Source organism: Rousettus aegyptiacus, unplaced genomic scaffold (genome assembly GCF_014176215.1).
Source record: "Rousettus aegyptiacus isolate mRouAeg1 unplaced genomic scaffold, mRouAeg1.p scaffold_m13_p_10, whole genome shotgun sequence".
Classification (NCBI taxonomy): Eukaryota; Metazoa; Chordata; class Mammalia; order Chiroptera; family Pteropodidae; genus Rousettus; species Rousettus aegyptiacus.
Window position 1 is genome coordinate 72,585,778 of NW_023416285.1, and position 22,414 is coordinate 72,608,191.

A 22,414-nucleotide genomic window follows, 5' to 3' on the forward strand; every position below is an offset into this window, starting at 1 on the left:
CCTTAGTGATCTCCTATTTTTCAGAAGCCTTCTTTCTCCTTAGTTTTGCTAACTGTAGATACTTTTGGGGGTGGGGGGCTGGTTACTTTCTCTAGAAAAGTCTTCCAACCTCCCACCTGGTTTGTTCTCTAGAATTCCCAGTAAGGACGGGAGCTGTCAGTTTCTCCAGAGTGTACACTTTCACTCAGTTCTCCCTTTCAGTATGGTGCCTCTACCCTGTAACTAAACCTTAGTCTAGACCTTCTCAGGTTTAACCTTCGTGAAGAGCAAACCTGAGGTAGAAGGAGATAGTTGACAAGCTTCATGGCTGAGGAAGGATCTGGAGGTTTCCTCCTTATATCTTGAAAACAATCTGCTAGTTTTCAATGCCACCTTCTTACTACCCCCTCCATCCAGCCCCCATATTAGATGTAACTGTGCCTGAACTTACACTTTCCTAAGCTTCTGTGCTCCATATTGGCTTTCTTCTTCCTGACAGTTCTGTCAATAGGCATTTAAGTTTTTTCTGTCACTGCTTTGAAAATTAACTCTTTACCAGCCCACGTGCTTTTCATTTTCTGAAATATTTTTCTATTAATTTTATGCTCTTTCATTCTCTTTCTTCTTGTGAGTTTATCTCTGCCTCTTAGTGTCATTTAGCGGAGTTTTGGGGGAATGGAGCTAAGCACATGATTGTCATATACCATATACAACTGAAAATCCCTATTAATGAACTTTTGAGATTTGGTCTTTCGATTTGGTATGTGGTTGTCTTGTCCATTAAAGAAGAGTCATTTTGGTTACTCTAGGATAGATGCCATTTACTATACTTTTCAATTTCATTCAGAGATTGTTACTCTTACTGTCAAATTAAATTAGGTGTTGCCTTTTTTAAAAAAATTAAACTAGTTTGACATTCAATATTATTTTATATTAGTGTCAGGTGTACAGCACAGTGGTTAGACATTTATATAATTTATGAAGTGACCCCCCCCCCCCACTTCCCTAATTAGTCAAGCACCTGCCTGGCATATACATCATTATTACAATATTATTGACTGTATTCCCTATGCTTTGCTTTACAATTTACGAAACGACTATTTTGTAACTACCAATTTGTACTTTTTAATCCTTTTTACCTTTTTCTCCCAGTGCCCCATCCTCCCCCACATGACAACCATCAGTTTGTACTCTATATCTGTGAGTCTGTTTCTGTTTTGTTTGTTCACCTGTTCTTTAGATTTCACATATAAGTGAAATCATGCAGTATTTGTCTTTCTTTGTTTGACTTACTTCACTTAACATAGTACCTTCTAGATCCATCTGCATTGTTACAAACAGTAAGATTTCTTTCTTTTTTTATGACCAAATAATATTCCATTGTATATATGTACCACCTCTTCTTTATCCAATCGTCTATTGATGGCACTTAGGTTGCTTCTATATCTTGGCCATTGTATGAGTTCTTTATAAATTTTGGCTATTCGCTCCTTATTAGATATATAATTGGCAGATATCTTCTCCCATTCAGTAGGTTCTTTTCGTTTTGTTGATAATTTCTTTTGCTGTACAAAAACATTAATTCGTAGCAGTCTCATTTATTTATATTTTTCTTGTTGCTTTTGCCCAAGGCGATATAGCGTAAAAATATTAGTAAGAGCAATGCTAGAGAGTTTACTGCCTCTGTTTTCTTGTAGGAGTTTTATGGATTCAGGTTTTACATGTAAGTAAAATTGCATCTGTCTGGTTTTCTGAACACCATTTATTGAATAGACTGCCTTTACTTCATTGTATATTCTTGTCTCCTTTATCATGGATTAATTGACCATATAGACATAGGTTTATTTCTCAGATCCCTATTCTGTTCCATTAATCTGTTTTTCTGTTTTTATGCCAGTGCCATGCTGTTTTGATTACTATAGCCTTGTAATATAGTTTGATATCATGTAGCATGATACCTCCAACTTTGTTTCCTCATGTCTATTTGGGGTTTTTCTTGGCTCCATATAAATTTTAGGATCATTGGTTCTAGTTTTGTGAAAAATGCCATTAGTGTTTTGATAGGGATTGCACTGAGTCTATAGATGCTTTGGGTAGTATGGACATTTTTAATGACATTAGTTCTTCCTATCCATGAGCATTTATTTGTATCATCTTCAGTTTCTTTCTTCAATGTCTTTTAATTTTCCAAGTTTAGGTCTTTTATCTCCTACGTTAAATTTATTCCTAGGTATTTTATTTTTTCGATGCAATTGTAAATGGGATTGTTTTCTTAATTTCTCTTTCTGATACTTGGTTATTGGTGTATAAAAATGTAACCAATTTCAGAATATTAATTTTGTATATTGCTACTTTAATGAATTCATTTATCAGTTCTGATAATTTTTTGGTGGAATCCTTAGGGTTCTCTATATATGGTATCATGTCATCTGCAAATAATGACAGTTTTACGTCTTCTTTTCCAATTTATATACATTTATATCTTTTTCTTGTCTAATTGTTGTAGTTAGAACTTCCAATACTATGTCACATAAAAGTGGTGAAAGTATACATCCTTGTCTTGTTGCTCATCTTAAGGGAAACATTTCTAACTTTTCACCATTGAGTATGATGTTAACTATGGGTTTGTCATATGTGGCTATTATCATGTTGAGGTGTGTTCCTTTTATTCCCACTTTGCTGAAAGTTTTTATCATAAATGGATGCTGACTTTTGTCAAATGCTTTCTCTGCATCCATTGATATAGTCATATGATTTCATTTTATTTATGTGGTATATCTAGTTAATTGATTTGTGGATATTGAACCATACTTGCATCGCAGGAATAAATTCCACTTGATCATGGTATATGATCTTTTTGATGTATTGCTGAATTTGGTTTGCTAATATATTGTTGAGAATTTTGGCATGTGTTCATCAGGGATATCAGCCTATAATTTTTTTTGTAATGTCTTTGTCTAGTTTGGGAATCAGGGTGATCGTGGCCTCATAAAATGAGCTTGGGAGGCTTTTCTCCTCTTGCATTTATTTTGGAATAGTTTGGGAAGGATAGGTGTGATTCTTTTTTGAATGTTTAGTAAAATTCACCTGTGAAGCCATCTGGTTCAAAAGTTTGTTCAGAGTTTTTTGATTACTGATTACTGATTCAATTTTATTTCTAGTAATCAGTCAGTTCAGACTGTCTGTTTTTTTTTTTTATTCTGTCTTGGAAGATAGTATGTTTCTACGAATATATCCATTTGTTCCATATTGTCCAATTCGTTGGCATATAATTACTCACAGTATTTTTTATAATCCTTTGTATTACTGTGTCGTCAGTGGTTCTCCTCTTTTATTTCTAATTTTATTTATATAGGTCTCTTTTTTTTCTTGGTGAGTCTGGTTAAAGGTTTATACATTTTGTTTATCTTTTTAAAGAACCAGCTCTTAGTTTCATTGATCTTTTGTACTTTTTAAAAAAAAATTATTATTATTGTTTTGTTTACTTCCATTTTGATCTTTATTATTTCCTTCCTTCTACTCACTTTGGGCTTTGTTTGCTGTTCTTTTTCTACTTCCTTTCAATGTAAGGTTAGATTGTTTGGGGGTTTTCTTGTTTCCTCATATAACTGCTTTTACTATATCCCATAGATTTGAGGTTATCATGTTTTCATTTTCATTTGTCTCAGGACATATTTTGATTTCTTTCTTGATCTCGTTGTTAACTTATTGATTGTTCAGTAGCGTGTTTTTTAGCCTTCATGTGTTAGTATGTTTTTCAGTTTTTTTCTTGCAATTGATTTTTAGTTTTATACCATTGTGGTTAGAGAAGACACTTGATATGATTCCCATCTTCTTAAATTTATTAAGATTTGTTTTGTACCCTAAAAATGTGATCTAGCTTGGAAAATGTTGCTGCTGTAGAGTAAAATGCTCTAAAAATGTCAATTAAAATCTCATCTGTTGTACCTTGTAAGACCACTGTTTTTTTGTTAATTGTCTGTCTGGAAGATCTACTCATTGGTGTCAGTGAGGTGTTAAATTTCCCTACCATGGTTGTATTACTAGATCTCTCCATTTACCTTTGTCAGTATTTGTTTATATGTTTATGTTGGGTGCAAAAATGTTTACAAAATGTTTAAAAGGATTATATCTTCTTTTCGGATTGATCCCTTTATCATTATGAAGTGATCTTTTTTCCCCCTCTTATGATAGTGTTCCTTTTAAAGTTTATTTGTCTGATATAAGTATTGCTACTCCAGCTTTTTCTTTGTTCTCATTTGCACAAAATATTTTTAATGTCTTTTCCTTTTAGTTTGTTTTTCTCGATCCGTAATGGATCTTTTGTAGACACCATTTGTATAGGTCTTGTTTTCTTATCTATTCAGCTACCCTATGTCTTTAGATTGGAGCATTAAAGCCATTTACATTTAAAGTGATTATTGGTAGATACATTAGCTATTGCCATTTTATTATTTATATTTATGTTTTTTCTACCTCTTTTTCTAAAAGAAGTCCCATTAACATTTCTTGTATTACTGGTTTGGTGGTGATGAACTCCTTTAGCTTTTTTTTTTTTTTTAAATCTGGGAAGCTGTTTTTCTGTCCTTTGATTCTAAATGATACACTTGCTGGGTAGAGTGATTTTGGTTGTAGGTCCTTTCTTTTTCATCACTTTGCAGTCCCTGCGGGCCTGCAAAGTTTTTGTTGAAAAATCAGCTGACAGTCTTATGGGAGCTCCCTTGCAGCTAACTGCCTTTCTCTTGCTGCTTTTAAGATTCTCTCATTGTCTTGAAGCTTTGGCATTTTAATTATGATGTGCCTTGGTGTGGGCCTCTTTGGGTTCATCTTGTTTGGGTCTCTGTGCCTCCTGGGCTTGTATGTTTACTTCCTTCAGTAGGTTAGGAAAGTTTTTCACCATTATTTCTTCAAATACGTTCTCACTCTTTTGCTCTCTCCTCCTTCTGATACCCCTATGCTACGGATGTTGGCATGCTTGATGTCGTCCCACAGGTTTCTTAAACTATCCTTATTTAAAAATATTCTTTCCTCTTTTCCCTTTTTTGCTGTTTCAGTTGTGTTTTCTGCTACCTTGCCTTCCAAATCATTGATTCAGTTCTCTGCTTCATCTAATCTGTTGATTCTTTCTCTTGTATTCTTTATTTCAGTTATTGTGTTCTTTATTTCTGACTGGTTCTTTTTTATGGTTTCTATGTCCTTTTTCATGCTTACTGTCTCTTCGTTTCAAGAAACTTATAAGTTTCTTGAAAATCCTTAAACCCATTGTTTTGAACTCTGTATGAGGTATCTTTTGTGGCTCTATTTTGTTTCATTTTTTTTTTTTCCTTGTAGTATTCTCCTGTTCTTCCATTTAGGACATGTTTCTTTGCCTCCTCATTTTGGCTGCCCCTCTCTCTCTCTCTCTCTCTCTCTCTCTCTCTCTCTCTCTCTCTCTCTCTCTCTGTGTGTGTGTGTGTGTGTGTGTGTTTAATGTGTTAGGTAGATCTGCTATGTCTTCCAGTTTTGGCAGGGAAGCATTATGTAGTATGTGTCCTGTGGGGACCAGTGGTGCATTCTCAATCATCATCTCAGCCAGGTGCTTCAGTAGTATGGGTGGTATATGCCCTCCTGTTGCAGTTGATCCTTGATTGATGTTGACATGTCAGTGGGTGGGATTGACCCACAACCTGCACTGACTGAAGACTGGCCACAACCACAGTATACAAACTGCTGTATGGGGACAGACTCCACAGAGTAGGATTTGCTTCAGCGGGCTCTTGTGCCTGCTGAGACTACCCTTTGGTTGTGCCGCTTGTGGGGCTAATCAGATGGTGCTCTGTGTGGTCTGAAGTTGATTACTGTATATGTTGGTTCTGGTGCCTCTTGAGAGGGGCTGTTTTGTAGTCCTAGGTTCAGCCACTGCCCGTGACCAGCCCAGGGCTACCTGATAGAAGCTACAAAGCGATCTGCTGTGGTTCCTGCCTATGCTGGACCTAGAGGTGTGTGGGAGAGGCCAGGCTACGAACTAAAGCTGGCTGCTACCAGTACCAGTCCTGGGGTAACTCAGGGTAAGGCCCATTATACCCCGTGGCCTGCTACCACCTGCCAGCAGCCTGTAACACTCAGCCTGTGAAAGAGCTTCAGGAGGTATAGGAGTTGGGTGAGGCAGGGTCTCAGTGAGTTATGAGGGTGTGGTGGGTGGTGTTTATCAGGTTAACGCAGATTTAGATTTGGCATCAGTGCTGAGCTTGGGGACAAGAATACTTTGAGGCCAGTAGCTGCCTGCTTGAGGCCTGCAGACAGACCCCTGAAAGTTGTCTAAGAAAGGCCAACGCTGGCTGCCCACTACCAAAACAGCCTCCAGTGGTGTGACAGTTGAGTATAGAAGGGTCCCAGAGAGTCACTAGGGTTGGGCAAATGGAGTTCATTGGACCATTGGAGGTTCAGAGTTTGCCATGTGGGGGGAGGACTCAACACAGGAAAGATGAAGGCTGCCCTCTGGCTGTGTGGGAAGAGGGCTCATTACAGCGATAGTGCTGGCTGTTCCTCTAGCCCTTGCCCTGAAAGCCACACAACTTATTCTCTTCCTGAATGTCTTTGGTGCCTCCCCAACTGCAATTCCTCTGCTGGAGCCCAGGTTGAGTACCTGGGAGCAAGAGAGTCTGTGTACAGGCCCTTTAAAAGGATGCCTGGGTTTCCAGCAGCCTTTGTCTCACCTGGTTGGGTGGAATCCCCACTGCTTTTCACAGCTAGCTATTGTGAGGATTCCTCTTTCTGTCCTGGTCCTCTTGCCTAGGGAGTCCGGTTTTGGGCCGAGACCTCTTGCTCCTTAGAGGGGTTACCTCTGCAGCTGCGATATCCCTCTGATGCTCAATCACTGAATGTGGGCATCGGGCCAGACTGTTTTGCATCTCTGCCCACCCCCTCACCATAGTCTCGACATGGTTTCTTTATATCCTTATAGGATTTCTGTTTAGCTAGTCTTCAGATGGTTTTCCAGGTTGATTGTTCTATAAGTTAGTTGTAATTTTAAAGTTGACCTGGAAGGAAGTGAGTATAGCATTTTCATTCTCCACCATCCTGACTGGAACCTTTGGTGTCTTCTTTTCTTAATTCGAGTATATAATAAGAAGGGTCAGTTATGTCTAAGGTATAAATTTCAAGCAGAACTCAAACCCATTCACAAGAATGACATAGAGTTTTCAACAGTATAAAGAAATGATTTTCACTGCCTGGAGTTTTCTATGGCCATAATTACCCAGTTCGGTCAGTATTTCTTAGATTTCCTACTAGTTTGACTTGGTTTGTGTCCAATCTGGAACAACATGAGTTTCTAAGAACCATTCTATACAGTGGTCCCAGTTGTATTCTGTGGGATACTGAGTTTCTGTGAGACATCTCAAGATTCTATGTAAGAATCTTGGACCAAAGCATTCTTTTCAATTTCTAGGATAAAATCACTCAGGAGTATCTCTTGCAAAATACAGAATGCGCTAAAGGCTTACATTATTAAACATGTAAACACCACAGCAGAATTAGGACCAAATGTGATCTCTCTTTCAACTTTTTCTTTAAATTTTACTAGTACTCTAATTTTAATAGTAACAACTGATTTTTTAAATAATGTTTACTATTTTAAGGAATATCATGGATAACTATAAATTACTATGGGCCTTATTCAACCATTTTAAAGCAAAGGGAAGGCAATTCGAATTTTAAAGATTTTGTGTCCAGCAGGGCTTGAATGAATTATATGCTAATCTGATCCAATTTCCATATCTAGTAGCCAATTTTATGGGACTCATGCAGTTTTGTTCAAAGTTATAAACTCAACTTTTATCTGCTATCGGGACTTAAGAACATGTTTCCAGCATAGGGATAGAGTAGAAAATGGGAAAGGAAAGTCCCCAAAGAGTTATCATAATACTGGCAGCAGAGATTAGCAAGATCCCCAAACAAAAGAGCAATCTTTGGGACAGGAATCCAGGCATACAGAATTTTTAAAAAAATAATGTTTACCTTCAGATAGTTTCTGTTTCTGACACTTCATGTTCTTTGTTGATGAATTGAGATTGAGAGCATGTAGAGATTCTGAGAGGAAACATTTCTGTTTTGAGGTTCCTATTTTCATCATGATAGGTAAAGAGTTCTAGGGATCTGTTTTGTGCTGAAGCTTACTAGAAGTGTCACCGTTTCTGAGCAACGAAGAGGAAGAACTTCTGTCCTTAAAACCAAAAATAGATGCTCTTTCTCATTATCATAACTCAAAAGATCATCTTTTTTAATGAGATGGGCGCATCCCTTGTGGTTTTCACAAATTAATGCACAGCTTGGAGAAAAATAGCTCTGGTAAGATAGATAATGGAAATTTTACTGAAATTTATAACAACAGCAACAACTTATTCTTTATCTTTTTTTTCAAGTCTTTTGACCTTCCTTCCTTTTATTTTTTATTTTTTATTCTTAAAGGGATTCACCTGTCTTATTTTAACATATTTAACACACATTTCTCACTGTATTTTCACTTCAAGAGATAATCACAAAGGGAGAAAAAATTATTTGCAAGAAGAATTGGATGTGTCAGGATTTAGATATGCTGTATATAGTCTAACTTGCATTACACAGCTCTGCAAAGTATTGTGCATTAATGTCTTGGCAGTTGGAAGGAGAAAAATTGCTTCTTTGCTGATTTTAGAAAGTTCTGCCTGTGTTTTGGAAAGTGGGGCAAGGGAAAACAAAATTAAGAAAACAGAAGTAATTTAAGAGAAATAAGGTAATGTATATGAAAGTGACTTGTAAACTGCTGAATAACATAAGATATTGCTTACTATTACTGCAAGGGTTTTGCTTAAAGTGAGAAAAGAGATCCACAAAGATCCAATAGAGAAAAATGGGAAAAAAGATAAAATAAAATAAATAGCTTACATAAGAAAAAGTTAAGAAACAAAATGAGATTGCCACAATGGGGGAGTTTTGCATTCTAATTTTTTTATCTGAAAATACATGAGTACTTGTACTTAAGTTTAAAATGAGTACTTGTACTTGCAGTTAATCTTAAAACATTTTATTATCCAAAAGGAAAGTTCCGTTGAAAGTAATTTGGGAAAAAAATATTATCATGTGAGGTGGTGAGAGTTGGATAGAAACCTGTAGGCAGATGACTCTCTCAGCTCGGAATAAAGATGTGTGTCATGGGGGTTATGTACTGTGTTCCCAATTAGTTAAGGTTTAATTTTCATTTGTTGATATTGTCTGAGCCTTCCATTTTGTTCTCATCCATACCTTTGCAAGGTAGATATAGTTAACTCATTTTACAGATGAGGCGTTGAAGGCTAATTGTCTTACCTACAAACATTTTCTATCCAGTGACAAAGCCCTCCCTTCACCAGCATTTTTATTCCCACATTTCCGCATACTTCACATTAAAGCAATTGATCCGTTGTGTTTCTAGATATTCAACTTATTGAATTTCTCTTTAAAAAGTTCTTGTTAAATAACAGTGATCACTTATAAATAACACCTCCATGTCATGTTTTAGGCATGGTTCTATTTGTACTAAATGACTTCAAATGAATCCTACTTAAGGATTGGTATTTGAATTATCTAAGAACCAAGGAATAAACAAAAAAGACATTTCAACTGCCCAAGTGTGAATTCAGAGTCTGTGTAGTGTACCCTTCAGACCTTATCTGAAGCTTGGTATTTTAAGTTTTGTTCTCATATTTTTTTACTTCGTTTGGTTTCCAAAATCATAGCTGACTTGAAGAAAGGAAGGATTGGTACTCTTGACAGAAATAAGACTTGACTTTTGAGGGAGAAGAGATAACCAAACTATTAAAGGCAGACAAAATATCTCCCAAAGCAAAGTAGTCAGCGGCCTTTGACTAGAGGAGCATACAGCCCTCTGCGCCTTGGAAGTTTGTCTTGTCTCTATAAGGATGCTTAGTCTGATTACTAGGAGTGCACGCATAAAGCCAGGCTTATGCCTTGTTCCTCTATTCCATTGATTTATCTACTCAGATCCTGACTCAACTTGGCTCTGGACTTGTATCTGTAACTTGATTTCACCTTTGGCTCTCCAAAGTGTATTTATATCTGTGCTTTCCTTGGCGTTTGAGTTTCAGCAATCTCTGCCTTTTGACTCTCAAGAGTGTCCTGTTGCTTTGGTAAGAACTCCCCACCCAGCTCTCCTCATGGGGATTGAAACTCAGTTTCTGCCTAGTATCCACTGGGCCAGCTCCTTTTCCTCAGAGTTAGTATTCTCATGTTCTGACAGAGCAAGATCATTGATAGTCATATTGATGGTCCTGTGTCACCAAAGATTAATCATATTCTGTATTCTCAGTGAAGCCGTTACCTTTTAGAAAAAAAAATCAATTCAGTATCGTTGAAAATAAACCTACTTTATTACTTAGATGGGTAATCTTTCAACTATTATGAAAATCTTCATCATTCTCAACATCTTACTCCTTGAGGCTTTTAAAAAGGAAGATTATACAGCATAATAACTGCAGAATGATTCAGAGAATTTTAGTTTAATATTATAGAAATAGAGTATATTATTTTTGAATAACATAACCAACTTTATCAGTAGCTCACACAGCTTTCATATCAAAACCATGTTGCATTAAATGAAGCCTTGTTAAAAAAAAACCATTTTGTTTACAAATGTGTCTTTGAAGTCAATAGCAACTAATACTTACCTAGAGACATTATGATATCATAAAATAGTTGGAAAGGGAGATGGTAGAATAAGTGTTGTTGACATGAAATATTTACTTTGAGAGCATTCTTAGCATTTTTGTGCCACATCAGCATAATGGGAATTTGTAGAAGAAGAGGGAGGCATTAATGTGTCTGCCGAGGATTAGTGTCCTTATAGAGCATTTGTGCTAGTGAATATAGTATGGGTAGTACCATAACTATAGTAATTAAAAAGTTGCAAACTAAGCACTTTGTGGATTAGCATAAATGTTCCTTTTCTCTCCTTGATGGCTTGGATTCAAGTGAATAGTGTATTATTCATCTTGGTCTCTTAGCTTTCTTACCAAGAACAGCAAAAAGGATGGGAACTTCAAAGAATTGTTTCCTTCTTGAGATCTTGATGATCAGATGGGCAGAAACAGATTGGACCAAGTTATTTTTTAACAGTTCAGAAAACTATCACACAGTATATATTAAAAACAAATAAACAAAACCACTATTCCTCACTTTTGGAAACTTTATCGTTAAAGTTATTTGTAGACAATACCACTGTGTGATGTGTAAAATGTGTTCAATATGATCAGTGATCCCTCACAGGTTATGTGTTATAAAAGAAATGAAAAGATGAATAATAGAAATATAGATTAGGACAAAACCATAAACCTGTAACTGAGTGAATTTTCAGAATTTTCAAGGAAGCGAGACTTGATTATCTTATTGCCATCTATTGTCCCAGTGGATTGAACCTGAGCAGGTTGCTGTATGAGTGAGCATCTGGGAGGAGTGGCGTCATGCTGTTAGAGTAATGGCGTCCTGTCCTTCACACAGAAGGATAACAAAGAAGGCAGGCAGATGTAGAGTGGGCAATTTCTATTTCTTTGTATGCTCAAAATGTTCACACCTACCTATTTCTCATTAAGAGGCATCTTGTTTTTTTGTAATTCATTATTTCTTAATCCTCTTAACACACAATATTTATTTATGAGTTCATAAAGATTTTCTTCTGTGAAGAGGAAAGGAAATGCAGTTGAATGCAGTTTGCAGCTTGGCTTTGAGTCGATTAGGGTGGGAAAGGAAGGAATAGAAAGACTATTTCTGTTCTTGCTCTTTAATTGGCCTCCTTGATTGTGCAAACTCTTCACTTATGCATTGGTTTATTGATTTGTTCTGTATTTATTGACTGCTTGCTATATATTCCATGCCCCATGGGTACAAGGTGAATGGCCCAGTCAGTAGGCATCCAAAGGCTGTGAAACTATCTCGTCCTGGCTAACTTCAATGATGATAAGATTTTTATCTGGAATTCTGGAATTCTATCATCTTCCAAAGATAGCTTGGAGATGTTCATATTAACAAAACAGATGTGCTGTGGAGCAGCCTCAGAGCTTTTGATGTCGCAAAGACTGCCTGGAGAACATAAAATCTAGTTTTCAAGGCATTTTCATTGCATTAGATTTTTCAACAATCCTCGCTACTTTGGGCATTATTGGAGTATTTTCCAAGAACTAAGTCACTCCACCCACTTCTGCATTTGCCAAAACTTGAGGTTGAAGAGTGGGCAGGAGACTGAAGCGAGATGACATTTGTGCTGTCTTAAGAGGCATTATGCTGAGAAATTGCAGGGGCAGATGCTGCTGCCAACTCCACTCTCCCCTTCTTGCCTTTACTTTCAAATGTCTGACTCTTCATTTTCATTAGGTTAGTCATGCTATGAGAGATCTTTGAACTGAAGCATGTTAAGAAACCTTATAAAATGTTAGGTAGTCGTTTCACTTAATTAAACCATATGTGAACCTTTGGAGAGATTTCCACCCAAAACCTAAGATCATTTTAGAAGAGAGTTCTATATCTTTTGCTTATACATATTTTTATCCTATTAAGTTCTATGGTGCTTACTCCACAAACACCCTTTTCCACCTTGATGTTTACTGGCATATATGTTTATTTACCTCAGAACAGAGTTAGGCTACTTTAATTTTGCAGGGTAACATGCCAGAAACCAATATTTTCAAGATCTATGTCCTCAATCTGTTTATGTGGCAACTCATTCTCAGCAGAGAGCCTTGTCGATTTATATACAGTACTGATGTCATTTTATCTATTGCCTCCAACATCCCAGTGCTGTTACCTACAAACTCAGTATGACCAGATTTGTTTTTATTCTTCTAATTTTGATAGCCTTTTAATATCAGAGGGCTATAGATTCTCCTACCTCTTCAAGGTCAGCCCCTTCACCTGTATCCTGACTCTTTTTCCCAACTCCTTTGGGATCTTATTCCATCCTTACTGTCTCCCTCTAGTACCTTTAACCTTTCTCACTCTGCTAATTTTTTAAGCTTATCAGTATGGTCTTCCATTAGCACTTACCCCTTCCAACAACTGTCCATTCTCTTTCCTCTATTTTTCTGCTGGCTGTGTTATATCCGCCTCCACAACTTCACTGAAACTGCCTCAATCAAGGTGGTGTGCTTAAGTGTCAAATCCAGAGGCGTATCTTTCATTTCACATCTTTATTCATCTCATTGTATCCCATGGTACCTCTCTGCCTTTCTTCTTCAGTCTTTTTCAAAAGATCTTTCTTCTGCCCATTCTGTCATTATTCATTTTCTCTATGGTTTTGCTTTTAGCACTAATCTTCTAATCTTCTCATTCTATCTAAGTTCCTTCAGTAATATTACCTACTAACATAATTTCTGCCACCCTCTGTGTAGTGATCACTTATATGCCTTTACATCTTGCTCAGGTTTTTTTCCCCAAGCTTCACACTCAAGAATATCTGGATATTCCTACATGAATCTTCCATACCTCAATTTCTAACACCCCAGATGTAACCCTTGTCTTCTTTATTGAATTTGTTCATTCTTCTGTATTCTCTACCTCAATTGTCATTCCTGTCTACCCACATGTAGTCAATTACCAAGATGTTCTGCTTTTAGTGTCTGGATATTTCTCTAGTACTAATTTATCTCTACTTTTCCCATCTCCACCTACTTCCACTGACCTAATCCCTACACATCCTCTCTAACCAACAACCCAACTGCTCTCCCTGCATCCACTCTGCCCCCTTTGAATCTGTCTAGAGAGAGTAATGCCTCCGAAACCCAGATCCGACCCCTCAGTGGCTGTCTGCAACCAGGATAAAATCAAAGTTTTTGGATATGTGTACAAGGTTATGATCTGGCTCCAGGCTTCTTTCCTGGCCTCACCTTTCAGGATCCATAACACTGAATTACACCATGCATTTTATTACCTCTACCTTTTCCATTGACTTGTGTTCCATTCGCAGCTTGGCTAAGTCTGACCCAGCCCGAGGACATGCCAGGCATTCCTTTTACTTGGAAGCCTTCCCTGGCTTCTTTATTTCTGGGCTAGGTGCTCCTGCTTGACATGAATCTGAATCATTGACTCATCTGACTGTCCTACCAGGTCTGTTGGGTGTATCTTTTGGCTCCACTAGACTTCACTTTCCTTAAAGACAGAGACTGTGTCTTATTCATCTCTGTACCCCCAGTGTCTAGCACAGTGCTTAGAATATAGCAGGTGTTCAACGTATGGTTTTTAAATGAAAAATTAATAATGGCAGTAAATTTGATGTTTATAACAATGAACAAAAGTAGTCTATGCACAGTAGTTACCTTTAGGAAGCTTCTAGGGTATTGATAATATTCTGGGTTTTTCTCTGGTGTGTTCAGTTTAGCAAAATGCATTGAGCTGTTCACTTGTGTCACGTGTACTTTTTCTTTTTTATACTTTTCTATATATACATTTTATTTCACAAAAAGTTTTTTGAAAAATCACTTTGACATCTTATCTAACCAAAACAGACAACTTTTTCCCATTCAAACTTTTAGAGTTTTTATAGGATATTAGTTCAAATGTTCACAACAAAGATCCAGGCTCATACTCTCCCTTGACATTAAGGAAGAGTGAGAAGAAAAGCATCAGGGAAATATGGATGGCTTGCCTGGTCTTCTAAAGACGGCCAGTGAGACCAGCCCTGATGGGCAGACTTTCAGTGACCTGCACTTCTGTCACACTTATAATAGGAGCCACATGCTAATATCAGCAAGCTTGGTGCCTGCCTGCAGTGACAGGGAGACTTTATCTTGGATGTGAGTATGAATAATTCATAAATGTAGTTATCTGGAAATTTGTGGTCATGATCAGCATTTTAATGGAAAAAAAAGCAGTCATTATTCTAAATCTATATTTTGTTTCTGCTTTTTTTGTCCCTCCCACTACAGCGAACCATCTCAATCTTTCCTGAGTACTTGGAACTGCGAGGCCCCTGCCAATGTGCTGACTAGTCGCTATGGGCAGACGGCACCCAGAGGCTCACAGTCGTCCAGGCGGCTCATGTACGTATGGAATTGATCTCTCTCTTTTGTCCTTTAATTTTCATTGTAGACTGCGGCAGGATATTAAGCTGGTGAAGATTTATAAGATTTAACTAACAGTGTTTAGAAATGCTGGAGAAAATCACTCTAGATTAAGTTTTTACCATCAAATGATGAGAAATGTTATTGAAATTAGTATTTTTATAATCTAGTGGCCCAATGAGACTGGGGTACATATCACCAGTCTCTCTTATCTGTTTCAGCACCTCTAGTCGTGCATAGATTTTTTAAACTTTACATTTCCATCACAATATATAACATTTGAAAGAATAGCAATGCCATAAATTAAAAACATTTACCAGTGATTGTTTTAATTCTTTTGAAATAAAAAAATGTTCGTGGACCCAGAAGTGAGGTCCTATGGGTATGTCATTGTTGACTACATGTTAGGGAGAGAGTCCCTCACTCTTATTTAACTCTCAGTGATGAGAGTCAGTGTCTTAAAACCCTTAAGTTTTTCCAATAATCATCTTTGGGGAATGGCTACAATTGCAGCCTTTTCCTGTTCATCACTACCCCTAATTAACGTAGAAAAAATGATTATTGCTCATTTAATGATTTCACTTATTTCTATAAAGGAGAGTTTGTCCCAAACTTATATTTCTTCCCTTTAGTCTTTCAGGCTTGGGCCAGTTGTTTACATATTTATTTACTTTTGTTGCTTCCCGTTGGACCTATGGAATTTTGGCTTCAAATCAGGAGTTCGGGGTAATTTTCCAGAGTGCCTTTGCTTTCATATTCTGTCCATAGTTGTGCTTGTTTGTATTCCCCTATCAGTCCTCTTTTCCTTGTACAGTTCAGTTTTTTCTTTAGGAAAGTTAGAACTACCCTCAAGCTCACACCCAGACAATTGCTTCTACCATAGGCCTGATTGTTGGGGGCAGCAGTGGAAGGGAGAACTGACAACAGAGTGTGGGTTCAGCTCAACCAGTAGGGCTAGAGCCAGCAGGGCTGGGAAAGACAGCTTTCACACATATACTTTAGTATCCTCCAAGGACATTATTATGTTACTCCAAAATTAGCAGTTTTCATAGTGAACATCAGAAAAAGTTTACCTGTATGCTGTAGAACAGAGGTTGGCAAACTATGGCCCATGGACCAAATCTAGCCCAGGACTGTTTTTGGAGGCGCTAACAATGACTTTTATAGTTTAATATGGTTACATTTTAAATGGTTATATAAATACCTACATAATCTCTATTTTTTTCTCTTGTCCCTCAGAGCTTAAAATATCTGGCCTATTAAAAAATTTTTTTTGCCTCTCCTGCTGTAGAAGAAAGTTGGAAGACATGTACTATAGTTGAGCCATATGATATTGTTATTATTTGATCAGTTTTGACCTACCAAAGAGTGTATTTCATGTGGTTCAATCTAATATATTTTGAGGAAGTTTTTTCAAATGGTTAAAATTCTAGTTTGTGCTCTTGGAGTGGAACATGTAAATTTACTGGGAAAATTCGCAAATGTGGACCTGCTCATTTTTTACCATCTTAGTGAATGATTCATTATGTCTCTCCTCTCCAGAGTTTTCCAGAAGGCTCTGAGCTGCAAAATCTTGTGTTGTCAAGTAGTTAAAAGGTAGCTCTTCTTTTTCACTTGACTTATTTCTCACCAAGAACTCTCTAGGAGAAAACTGTCTTCTTATCTTACCCTTCCTGCGTGCCAGAAACTTGGTAGCCATCCCCAGAATGGAGATGGCAGTGACCGCTCCCTCGGGCCTCTTATGAGCATGTCACTTGTGCTTTTATTCTGGTGGGAAGGAGGGTGAGTGGCTGCCATTTCCATGAGGAACACATGATGTTCCCTTGGCCTGTAGCGTGTCTATGTAATGTATTACTTAAAATGTCCTTTCCTGGAATTAGAATATGGTTCTCACCTTTTTGTTCTTTCCATCTCTCTCTCTCTCTCTCTCTCTCTCTCTCTCTCTCTCTCTCTCTCTCTCTCTCTCTCTCTCTCTCTCTCTCTCTCTCTTTTTTCCAGTATCGTTGATTCCTTCGTTTATTGCGTTAAAACTGTCATTTATTTCATGTGGTTTGTTCTCCATTCTCCCCTCCCCTTTGTACTTCCCTTCTCTGGATTATTAAATAAGATTTGCTTGTTAAAGCCTCTAGCTGACTTTCTTTAGCCGCCACTCTTAGTGGTAGGAAGCATTAACCTTAGCTCTTCTGTGTGTTCTGTGTCCTGTCACCTAAGACAAGAAATCTAAGATGACTTGGTGCCTCTGGGCCAGGCCTGGGTCTGAACAGGGACGCGCTGTTCCCGGGAGAAGGGAAACTACTTCCAGGGGAAGAAATTCTCTGGAGTTTATAATTTTGTCATTAAGTGTGGTCAGAACCATCAGTCAGGAGTTGGTAGTACATACTGCTGTGCTCTAAATTGTTTTTTGAGGCTCACATGGCAACTTGGAGTTTAGATTTTCCTTCCTTCTTTTTGGGATCGTTGATCTGCCTTTCAAGACTATCTTCTTTCAGGTCAGGAAGCTGTTCTTTGGCAGAATGTGGAATGGCATCCATTAAGCACCAGAATAAGAAATCAAGAGCTAGAACCGATTCCTCCAATGCTTCATACAGATATTTGTGCTTGTGTTAAGACTAGAGTTAAATTATCCTGGGAACTGCTAATATGATTGCATCCTTATTTATTTTTGCTTGCACCTATCTGTTCCTTTGCCTGATTGCAGCCATGCTCTAATCTGGGCTGTCAAGATCTGGACTATTGCAAAAGTCTCCTGACCTCTAGCCTGAAGTCCCTCTCCCTCATTCATAAAAGCCAGATTAATCTCACTCATTCATAAAAGCCAGATTAATCTCACTGAATTATAGCTCTGATCATGTCACTTCTCTGTCCAGAATGTTAATGCATCCAACTAGTCCAGAAGTTCACCCTGACATGCGAGTCCTCCACATTTTCTTTCACTATTCCTTACTTTACTACCCTTTACTCATGGTTAATAATTGCTGTTATTGGTTAATAGTATTACTCCTCAGTAGATAGCTTATGTGAGCCTAATTGGGGCTCTGCCAAAACGCCCCGTTTGTCTTGGGTCACTGTGCCATTGCTCATGATAGTCCCTCTTTGGAATGTAGATCCATCTTTTGACAACCTGCTAAAACCCCACTCTGGCTTCAGGGTGCAGCAGAGTTTCCCTCTTTCTCGGGAAGCCTCCTAGTTTCCCAACTTGCAACACATTCTCCTGGAACTCTTAAGTCTGCCTCCTGAAGCTTGTCTCCCAAATCACTCTTTATATTTTGACACGTGTGTATACTTTGTCTGAACTTCGACACTAAACTCTTTTCATTTCCATCTTCTCATCTGTGTATGAGGATGGTGCTGTATCTATGGTCGATTTTCAAATATTTGTGGCATCACCTTGGGTTCTGAGGGGTAGTGGGTGATAACTGTTCTCAGGAAACTCCTGTAAAGCATCTTTCAGAGCACTTGGCAGAGCCTGCGGAGGCCTCTAGGGCAGCCCATGTGCCGTGCCACATGCTGCGTACCCGCCCTTGGCTCTCCGTCTGCCTTTTCTTCGCTCTCACTCAGAGGGTGGGTGTTTCCTCCCTTTCTGTACTTAAGAAATTGCCTTTTAAAAAGTTTGAACAGTAACAGGCATGTGTGATTATTTCTTTTGTCCTCCCTCATTGACTTCCTTTCACTCACTGATGAAGACATTGTTTTTATTTGTGTTCCTACTCCATGTCACGCACTGTGTCCTCAATTTACTATAAGTTTTTCACTTCTAACTGGATACTTTGAAAGGTTTGTCTTATTATCCCCATTTCACAGATGAGAAAACTGAGGCTTGACACAACAACAAAACTTGTCAGAGCAGAGTTGCAGCTCGAGCCCAGGTCTATCTGTCCTCGTGTCTGTGTTCTTTCCTCCCACCAGGCTTTCTAGTGACTGATCACTGGGCCGATCACGTACTTAGCTGATATTTACTCACTTGTTTTCTCCACCATGGCTTTGGTAACATGGGTCTTAAAGGGTTCATCATCAAAGGATGCTGATACCTGTTTCATATCTTCTCTTTTATCCACTTCTTAAGTCCAGTAACCACAAGTGATGTGAAGGCCCTAGGAGAGCACTTTCATAGAGAAAGAGTAATAATAATGCAGTAATAGGAACAACATTTTAAACTTCATACAAGTAATACATGTTTGATATAAGAAAATTTTGAAATCAAACAGAAAACAAGGTCTCACAACCCTACATACCAAGAGGTAACCACTTTTGACATTTCATTGAATACTTTTCTATACTTCAAATATCTTTTCGTAATATATTTATTTATTCTCTCTTTATTCACAGAAATGGGATAACATTGCTCAGTGCGTTTACTCAAGCAAGTGTCATAAATATCTTTCTAGACCAGTCCATTTACTTTCATAGCAACTCAAAAGTAGCTGCAGCCTGTGGTGGACTTATTTATGGATGTTCCAGAGGGAGGCAGTGAGAGCAGGTGAATGCAGAGGCTGAGTCACCTTAATATGAGAAGGCACTTTTATCGTGGTTAAAAAATACTGGTCAGGACCCATTAAATGGATTTGTACCATCTATTAATAGGTCTCAACTCTCAGTTTGAAGAGATCATGCAGGACTGGAGATCATGCAGGACTGGAGGGCATGCTTGGGCAGAGTCAGGGTGTATGGTGGGGGCGTTCAGAACTCAGTCAGGGTTCGAGGAGATGTTTGGGGTTTGAGTTAAGACCAGGAGCCTGAGAGCAGTGCTCAAGATCATTAACAGCCAGTGGGTTTCACTGCCCAGAACAGGCAGAATATGATGTGATATCCCAAGAGAGGGGCTTTCTGCTCTGGTTTTAATTGGTTTTCCTGGTGTGGGAGGAAGTCCTGCAGATGCAGGTGATCGCAGCAAAGGGGCCCCCGAGGAATCTCACAGTTTTCGTACTAAGATTTGATGAAGAGTGGATATAGGAGTTGGGATATGTTAAAGACAACAAGATTTTTAAAATAACATTGATTAAATTTTTATTCTGTCCAGGGAATGGGGGTGGGTGGAATATCCATTTATTTTAGAAAATGTATCAATACCAAAAAGCACAAGGAGAAAAATATCCTAACATTTTGCATTCTTTATAGTCTCCATGTGTGTGTGCTCACATTTGTACCTTTGTGTTAAGCATTATTGTGATCATACTGTACATCTTATTTTATGATATGCTACGTGTCACTTAATTAATCATGGAAATTTCTGATATTAAATATTCTCATGTGATTTTTAATGATCTTTTATTTTATTGTATTTCAATCATAATTAACAATCACCCACTGCTGAACAGTTATTTTTGGTCTTTTGCTGTCTTTCTAGATTAACCATGGCTCATAACTCTTTTTTCTTCTTAAAAAATGTCTAGGAGTGAAATTGCTAAGTTAAAGGGTTATTTGCACATTTTAAAGACATTGCTGCACATGTCCAGACCACCCTCTGGAGAAGTTTTATCTATTTTTGTTTTGTCTTCCTTGTGTGAGGACTGCCCACTTCTTCCTGCTCTGGAAATTGAGAGAGAGAGAGAAAAACACTTTCCAATATGATAGGTGAAATATGCTATAATTGTTATAGTTTGCATTTCCTTGCTTTTTCTTAATATTGAGGCTTAATTTGTGTCTATCTGTTCAGTGACCAAAAAATAGCCACATTAAATACGTGTGATGCAAATGTAAAAAAAGTCAGTTTGACTTGTGTTGATGATGATGTGACTTGTATGTAGTTCATATTGGTTTTTAAGCTAAAAGTCTGATTCTTTAAGGAGACAAGTTGACAGGGGTTTCACATGGCAGTAGCTTGGGAAGTTTAATTAAAATAGGAAACAGAGTCCTTGGGCATAGAACTCTGGGTTTAAAAGTGGGCATCTTGTGAAATTGTTTATCTGAGGCCAATCTACTGCCAATATTTTACTCATAAATATAGAGGTTATTTTCATGTCTAATAAAGAAAAAGGTTATATCTTGATATTAATAGTAATAAAGAAAGGTTACTTTTCTATATTTACCTTTCTCCAAAGAGAGAAATTAAAGTTCTACAATCCAAATTAAAATCCTTTCTTTGTAAATTTTTACCCCTTTTTTTAAAACCCTGCTCTGTAATTGCTTCTTCCGAATTGGAGATTTGAAAGTTTATTTTGTTGTAATAAAAACATCTTTTCTTCACATGGATGCTCTAGATCTACCACTTTCCCCTGCAGTAACAAAAAGAGCAGAACTAAGAAGCCTTCCATTTTCTTTAGTAATAGGAATCAATGCCCTGGAATGAAGCCTGGTTGATATCTGCCTATGTTGCAGAATAAGCCTAGGAAACATGGCAGAATAGTCCTCCAAAGGAACCAAGTACAATTTCCTTTTCCTCTTTCTACAGACTAGCTTTCTTGTACGTTCCAAGGAAACCCATTTGTAGAATGTGGTATCTACGGACCTCATGCCTGGCATTTTTGGAATAACAGCTGTAGGGAGTTCTCTGCAGCTTCTTCACCCCACTCCATATGGAGAAGATTTAGATGGTGGGAGTAGATTAGAAATGGTCCCGTCTGCCTATGAGGACAGGCTTTCACTCAGAGAGAGATGAGAAGAATATGTTGTCACTGTGGGTGGCCAAGGGAGCTCCTGCTATAGGTGTAGCTGGAAGGAAATGCCACAACCAAACTCTGGGAGCCTAAGACCTATCTTCTGAGAGCAGCCTCTAGAAAGGAGAGAAATGTGCACTTTACACGGCAATTTTGAAAACAAGGCTAATAGAGTAGTTCTCCGCGCCTCCCCCTCCGCCCCACCCCTTCGATTTACTGGACTCTGCTCATTTATGCAAACCTGAAATTGTTCTTTGGGGAAGGGAATTCTGATGACTTGAATGAAGGTCACAAAAATCCTTGCATGATGACACGCATTAAATTCTGAAAGGTATGACTTGGCATATTTCAGAGTCACAAGATAGGTCAGTTTGTTAGCCTCTGAACCTTCTAAACCTTCCTTTTATGAGAGAGAGAGAGAGAGAGAGAGAGAGAGAGAGAGAGAGAGAGAGAGAGATATTGAGGGAATGAATTTGTGTATATGTGTTTAAATGGATGGGTAGATAGAATATATAAATGAAAATAGTAATCATGTACTTTTGAATATTCTATAGAGAATTTTTTATTAAAGGTATATTTCAACTTTTTAGTGATTCTTTCTCTTTCAGTTTTATGGAAGATACTTAAACCACGGGAAGACATTTGTTTTCTCCTTTGAATTCTTTCTTAGGGGTGTCCAATTACGAGAAAAGTTGATTCCCTGCTCCTAGGATACAAGAAATTCCCCCAAAGAGCTTAAGTTACATATTGCTTATTTGGAACTTGATACCAATAAATCCA

The 22,414-nt window shown here is 37.8% G+C and overlaps 1 protein-coding gene across 24 annotated transcripts in view; it reads left to right on the plus strand.

Annotated features, from left to right (window-relative positions):
* Positions 1–22,414, plus strand: part of APBB2 (amyloid beta precursor protein binding family B member 2) — a 328,869-nt gene that overhangs the window by 111,601 nt on the left and 194,854 nt on the right. For 23 of the 24 annotated variants that reach the window (XM_036228008.1, XM_036227996.1, XM_036227999.1 and 20 more), the window contains one exon: positions 14,907–15,020. The exons of the other annotated variant lie outside the window; for it this stretch is intronic. Coding sequence is in view for 15 of the 23 variants with exons in the window: in XM_036227993.1 (XP_036083886.1) it covers positions 14,975–15,020 (46 nt within the window). In the remaining 8 variants the exon portion in view is untranslated. The remainder of the gene's footprint in view (positions 1–14,906; positions 15,021–22,414) is intronic. 24 annotated transcript variants of the gene reach the window in all.